The 7,362-nt window shown below is 49.1% G+C and overlaps 1 protein-coding gene across 1 annotated transcript in view; it reads left to right on the top strand.

The window, feature by feature from the left end:
• yipf3 (Yip1 domain family, member 3) overlaps positions 1 to 6,728 on the top strand; it is a gene marked incomplete at its 5' end in the record, with an annotated part of 8,564 nt that extends 1,836 nt beyond the window's left edge. The window contains 6 exons of the mRNA XM_084491142.1: positions 923 to 1,015; positions 1,261 to 1,392; positions 2,423 to 2,536; positions 4,094 to 4,217; positions 6,133 to 6,301; positions 6,410 to 6,728. Coding sequence (XP_084347268.1) covers positions 923 to 1,015; positions 1,261 to 1,392; positions 2,423 to 2,536; positions 4,094 to 4,217; positions 6,133 to 6,260 — 591 coding nt within the window. The remainder of the gene's footprint in view (positions 1 to 922; positions 1,016 to 1,260; positions 1,393 to 2,422; positions 2,537 to 4,093; positions 4,218 to 6,132; positions 6,302 to 6,409) is intronic.
• Positions 6,729 to 7,362: the final 634 nt, after the last annotated feature.

Here is a 7,362-nt window from a genome sequence, read left to right as displayed (position 1 = left end):
ACAGGTCATTAAGGAGCAGGTAGGGGTTAGACGGTACAGAGACAGGTCATTAAGGAGCAGGTAGGGGTTAGACAGTACAGAGACAGGTCATTAAGGAGCAGGTAGGGGTTAGACAGTACAGAGACAGGTCATTAAGGAGCAGGTAGGGGTTAGACAGTACAGAGACAGGTCATTAAGGAGCAGGTAGGGGTTAGACGGTACAGAGACAGGTCATTAAGGAGCAGGTAGGGGTTAGACGGTACAGAGACAGGTCATTAAGGAGCAGGTAGGGGTTAGACAGTACAGAGACGGGTCATTAAGGAGCAGGTAGGGGTTAGACAGTACAGAGACAGGTCATTAAGGAGCAGGTAGGGGTTAGACAGTACAGAGACAGGTCATTAAGGAGCAGGTAGGGGTTAGACAGTACAGAGACAGGTCATTAAGGAGCAGGTAGGGGTTAGACGGTACAGAGACAGGTCATTAAGGAGCAGTAGGGGTTAGACAGTACAGAGACAGGTCATTAAGGAGCAGGTAGGGGTTAGACAGTACAGAGACAGGTCATTAAGGAGCAGGTAGGGGTTAGACGGTACAGAGACAGGTCATTGAGGAGCAGGTAGGGGTTAGACAGTACAGAGACGGGTCATTAAGGAGCAGGTAGGGGTTAGACGGTACAGAGACAGGTCATTAAGGAGCAGGTAGGGGTTAGACAGTACAGAGACAGGTCATTAAGGAGCAGGTAGGGGTTAGACGGTACAGAGACAGGTCATTAAGGAGCAGGTAGGGGTTAGACGGTACAGAGACAGGTCATTAAGGAGCAGGTAGGGGTTAGACGGTACAGAGACAGGTCATTAAGGAGCAGGTAGGGGTTAGACAGTACAGAGACAGGTCAATGTGTGGTTGAAGTGTGTTGTGTAAGCGTGTTGTGTTGTGTTGTGTTGTGTAGAAGGTGGCGGGGGAGCTGTACGGGCCCATGATGCTGGTCTTCACCCTGGTGGCCATCCTGCTGCACGGCATGAAGACCTCCCAGACCATCATCGTAAGACCCCCAGAGAGAGAGAGAGAGAGAGAGAGAGAGAGAGAGAGAGAGAGAGAGAGAGAGAGAGAGAGAGAGAGAGAGAGAGAGAGAGAGAGAGAGTGTGTGAGTGAGTGAGTGAGTGAGTGAGTGAGTGAGTGAGTGAGAGGTGGTGAAGAGAAGTGGTACCAGAAGTGCTGACCCAGTGTGTGTGTGTTTCCGGTACTGACCGTGTGTGTGTGTGCGTGTGTGTGTGTGTGTGTGTGCAGAGGGAGGGCACCCTGATGGGGACGGCCTTTGGTACGTGTTTCGGCTACTGGTTAGGCGTGTCGTCGCTGGTCTACTTCCTGGCCTACCTGGTCCACTCCCAGATCACCATGCTGCAGACCCTCTCCCTGCTGGTGAGTCCCTTAATCTAGGTCATCAGACCATCGACGACTTCATCTAGGTCATCAGACCATCGACGACTTAATCTAGGTCATTAGACCATCGATGACTTCATCTAGGTCATTAGACCATCGATGACTTAGTCTAGGTCATTAGACCATCGACGACTTAATCTAGGTCATTAGACCATCGATGACTTCATCTAGGTCATTAGACCATCGATGACTTCATCTAGGTCATTAGACCATCGATGACTTCATCTAGGTCATTAGACCATCAATAACACTTTACTAGGCATTCATGTAACTATGAGGTCAACTAGTCAAGATCAACATATTCATCCCTCATGTGATCACTCAAAGAGGTTCCTGGAGGCTATATATATAGAACACTAGATCTAGAACATATAGAACTCTGGATATAGAACATATAGAACACTAGATCTAGAACATATAGAACTCTAGATATAGAACATATAGAACACTAGATATAGAACACTAGATATAGAACATATAGAACACTAGATATAGAACATATAGAACTCTAGATATAGAACATATAGAACTCTAGATATAGAACACTAGATGTAGAACATCAAGATTGAGTGTTCTATATACATCTATGTTCTATATATATATCTATGTTCTATATATATCTATGTTCTATATACATCTATGTTCTATATACATCTAGTGTTCTATATATATCTATGTTCTATATATATCTATGTTCTATATATATCTATGTTCTATATATATATCTATGTTCTATATATATCTATGTTCTATATATATCTATGTTCTATATATATCTATGTTCTATATATATCTATGTTCTATATATATCTATGTTCTATATATATCTATGTTCTATATATATATCTATGTTCTATATATATCTATGTTCTATATATATCTATGTTCTATATATATCTATGTTCTATATATATCTATGTTCTATATATATCTATGTTCTATATATATCTATGTTCTGGACGGTCCGTTGAGCTCGTGTTGACCCACGGGTCTGTGCTCCGTCTCCCAGGGTTACGGGCTGTTTGGTCACTGCGTGGTCCTCTTCATCACCTACAACATCCACTTCCACTTCCTGTTCTACGGCCTGTGGCTGCTGGTGGGCGGGCTGTCCACTCTCCGCATGGTAAGAGCTCCCATCAGCCACCTGGCTCAGGAACAGACCAGAGCGGTGTTCTCAAATCGCGTTCTCGTGTGTACTCGTGTAGTACTTGCGTTCTCGGTAAACGTCATCAGTGGTAGCCCCAAGCACTGTTCCAATTCCAAAGTACGCGAGTACTGTCGTAAAACCCGTGTGTGTTCTCGATGCGTTCTCCATGAGGCCGTTCCACCGAGGACGCATCGGAGGTGACTCGTGTGGACTTAAGGGGACCGTTAAATATCCCAGAATGCGTCATCGAGTCCGCTGCTGTTCCAGTTGCAGAGTGCGTACTCGCGTTCTCGGAAGTCTGTACTTGAAAGTCCGGACTTGCCAAGTACGTACTTCCAAGTCCGCGAGTAAGTAGTCTGCGTACTTGGTATTGAGAAACGGCTTAGAGCTGTGTTCCAAATCGTTCCCTATTCCCTCACTCACTATTCCCTATGTAGCGTTTATGACATAGTGAACTATATAGTGTTTATGATATAGTGAACTATATAGTGTTTATGATATAGTGAACTATATAGTGTCTATGATACAGTGAACTATATAGTGTTTATGATATAGTGAACTATATAGTGTCTATGATATAGTGAACTATAGTGTCTATGATATAGTGAACTATATAGTGTTTATGATATAGTGAACTATATAGTGTTTATGATATAGTGAACTATATAGTGTTTATGATACAGTGAACTATATAGTGTTTATGATACAGTGAACTATATAGTGTTTATGATATAGTGAACTATATAGTGTTTATGATATAGTGAACTATATAGTGTCTATGATATAGTGAACTATAGTGTCTATGATATAGTGAACTATATAGTGTTTATGATATAGTGAACTATATAGTGTTTATGATATAGTGAACTATATAGTGTCTATGATACAGTGAACTATATAGTGTTTATGATATAGTGAACTATATAGTGTTTATGATATAGTGAACTATATAGTGTTTATGATATAGTGAACTATATAGTGTCTATGATACAGTGAACTATATAGTGTTTATGATATAGTGAACTATATAGTGTTTATGATATAGTGAACTATATAGGGTACGAACAAACGAGAATTCGGACACTACGCTGAACATTTCTGAACGTCATTTGCGTCAGTAAAAGTCATTGTGGTACACGGGAGTAACATGTAGGGAACGTCGTATGTTCACTCAAATTTGGGGTATTTTAAAGTACACTATATACAGTATATATACTATATATATACTGTATACAGTATATATACTATATATACTGTATACAGTGAACGAGAAATTAAATGAGGTTACAAATGTATACAAAATATGACTATCACAATAAAGGAAATGAAGATGCTGAACTCACCAGATTGTTCTATAGAATAAAGAGTGTATATAATATAATAATAATGATGAATCAAATGACCAGATTGTTCTATAGAATAAAGTGTATATAACATAATAATAATGATGAATCAAATGACCAGATTGTTCTATAGAATAAAGAGTGTATATAATATAATAATAAAGAGTGTAATAACAACAACGTCCACCAGGTGGCGGTGCTGCTGTCGCGCACCGTGGGCCAGACCCCTCGGCTCCTCCTCTGCGGCTCGCTGGCCGCCCTCCACATGCTGTCCCTCCTCTACCTGCACTTCACCTACCACAAGCTGGTGGAGGGTGAGTCCTCCGTCACCTCCACCCATCTGGAACACACCTCCACCCAGCTAACACACCTCCACCCACACACCTCCACCCAGCCAACACACCTCCACCAACACACCTCCACCCAGCTAACACACCTCCACCTCCACCCAGCTAACACACCTCCACCCACACACCTCCACCCAGCCAACACACCTCCACCAACACACCTCCACCCAGACAACACACCTCCACCCACACACCTCCACCCAGACAACACACCTCCACCCACACACCTCCACCCAGCTAACACACCTCCACCCAGACACCTCCACCCAGACAACACACCTCCACCCACACACCTCCACCCAGCTAACACACCTCTACCCAGCTAACACACCTCCACCCAGCCAGCACACCTCCACCCACACACCTCCACCCAGCTAACACACCTCCACCCACACACCTCCACCCACACACCTCCACCCAGCTAACACACCTCCACCCAGACAGCACACCTCCACCCAGACACCTCCACCCAGCCAACACACCTCCACCAACACACCTCCACCCACACACCTCCACCAACACACCTCCACCCAGACAACACACCTCCACCCACACACCTCCACCCAGCTAACACACCTCCACCCAGACAACACCTCCACCCAGACAACACACCTCCACCCAGCTAACACACCTCCACCCAGACAACACCTCCACCCAGACAACACACCTCCACCCAGCTAACACACCTCCACCCAGACAACACACCTCCACCCAGACAACACCTCCACCCAGCTAACACACCTCCACCCAGACAACACCTCCACCCAGACACCTCCACCCAGCCAACACACCTCCACCCATCTGGAGAACCAACACACAGTCAGCACCTCATCCAACATTAAAGTCTATCTGCAGGTCTGCAGAGGAAGTGATACGATTAAGACTAATGGGGGGGCCTCGTTAGGACGGGGCCTCGTTAGGACGGGACCTCGTTAGGACGGGGCCTCGTTAGGGACGGGACCTCGTTAGGACGGGGCGGGGCCTCGTTAGGACGGGGCCCCGTTAGGACAGGGCCTCGTTAGGACGGGGCCTCGTTAGGACGGGGCCTCGTTGGGACGGGGCCTCGTCGGGACGGGGCCTCGTCAGGACGGGACCTCGTTAGGACGGGGCCTCGTTAAGACGGGGCCTCGTTAGGACGGGGCCTCGTTAGGACGGGGCCTCGTCGGGACGGGGCCTCGTCGGGACGGGGCCTCGTCGGGACGGGGCCTCGTCGGGACGGGGCCTCGTCGTTAAGACGGGGCCTCGTTAGGACGGGGCCTCGTTAGGACGGGACCTCGTTAGGACGGGGCCTCGTTAGGACGGGGCGGGGCCTCGTTGGGACGGGGCCTCGTTAGGACGGGGCCTCGTTGGGACGGGGCCTCGTTAGGACGGGGCCTCGTTGGGACGGGGCCTCGTTAGGACGGGGCCTCGTTAGGACGGGGCCTCGTTAGGACGGGGCGGGGCCTCGTTGGGACGGGGCCTCGTTAGGACGGGGCCTCGTTAGGACGGGGCCTCGTTAGGACGGGACCTCGTTAGGACGGGACGGGGCCTCGTTAGGACGGGACCTCGTTAGGACGGGACCTCGTTAGGACGGGACGGGGCCTCGTTAGGAGGGGGCCTCGTTGGGACGGGGCCTCGTTGGGACGGGGCCTCGTTAGGACGGGACGGGCCTCGTTAGGACGGGGCCTCGTTAGGACGGGGCGGGGCCCACAAACGGCGGGATGGGTTTAGTTTTGAGGCTGGCGAGGCTGAAGGTAGCAGCCCGGTCGTTGCTCTGGGTTCAGAGCCCGGCTCTAAAAGGGCCACTTCATTGGCCGTTCCTCGACCAATCAACAGGCCCCAGAGTCTCTGCCAGCGGAGCCTGTGATTGGCCCCCGTGGTCACATGTGCCCTCTGCCCTCAGGGATCCTGGACACCCTGGAGGGGGTCCACGCCCCGCCCATCCAGCGGGTGGCCCGGGACGTGCCTGAGCTGCCCTCCGCCCTCAACACCACCCTCCAGACCCTGGGGGCGCTGCTGCAGACCCACTGAACACCCGACGACACCACCCGTCTGACTCCACCCGACAGACACCACCCGTCTGACTCCACCCGACAGACACCACCCGTCTGACTCCACCCGACAGACACCACCCGTCTGACTCCACCCGACAGACACCACCCGTCTGACTCCACCCGACAGACACCACCCGTCTGACTCCACCCGACAGACAGACACCACCCGTCAGACAGACACCACCCGTCTGACTCCACCCGACAGACAGACACCACCCGACAGACAGACACCACCCATCTGACAGACACCACCCGACAGACAGACACCACCCGTCTGACACCACCCGTCTGACTCCACCCGACAGACAGACACCACCCGACAGACAGACACCACCCGTCTGACTCCACCCGTCAAACAGACTCCACCCGACAGACAGACTCCACCCGACAGACAGACACCACCCGACAGACAGACACCACCCGTCAGACAGACACCACCCAACAGACAGACACCACCCATCTGACAGACACCACCCGTCAGACACCACCCGTCTGACACCACCCATCTGACAGACACCACCCGACAGACAGACACCACCCGACAGACAGACACCACCCGACAGACAGACACCACCCGTCAGACAGACACCACCCGACAGACACCACCCGTCAGACAGACACCAACCAACAGACAGACACCACCCAACAGACACCACCCGTCTGACAGACACCAACCGACAGACAGACACCACCCGACAGACAGACACCACTCGACAGACAGACACCACCCGTCAGACAGACACCACCCGACAGACAGACACCACCCGTCTGACACCACCCGTCTGACACCACCCGTCAGACAGACACCACCCGTCAGACAGACACCACCCGACGACACCACCCGACTGCAGTCTGTAGGGGGAACATGTATATATATTATAATATTATAATGTATATATATATATATTATAATATATATATATATAATATATATATATACATTATATAATAATGTATATATATTATAGATATACATTATAATTAAATATATTATGTATATATATATATATATATATATAATGTAATGTATATATATTATAATGTATATATATAATATATATACATTATAATGTAAATAT

The sequence above is a fragment of the Micromesistius poutassou genome (assembly GCF_964030765.1).
Source record: "Micromesistius poutassou genome assembly, contig: SCAFFOLD_1594, whole genome shotgun sequence".
In the NCBI taxonomy this organism is placed as follows: Eukaryota; Metazoa; Chordata; class Actinopteri; order Gadiformes; family Gadidae; genus Micromesistius; species Micromesistius poutassou.
This window is presented reverse-complemented; position numbering and strand designations above follow the sequence as displayed.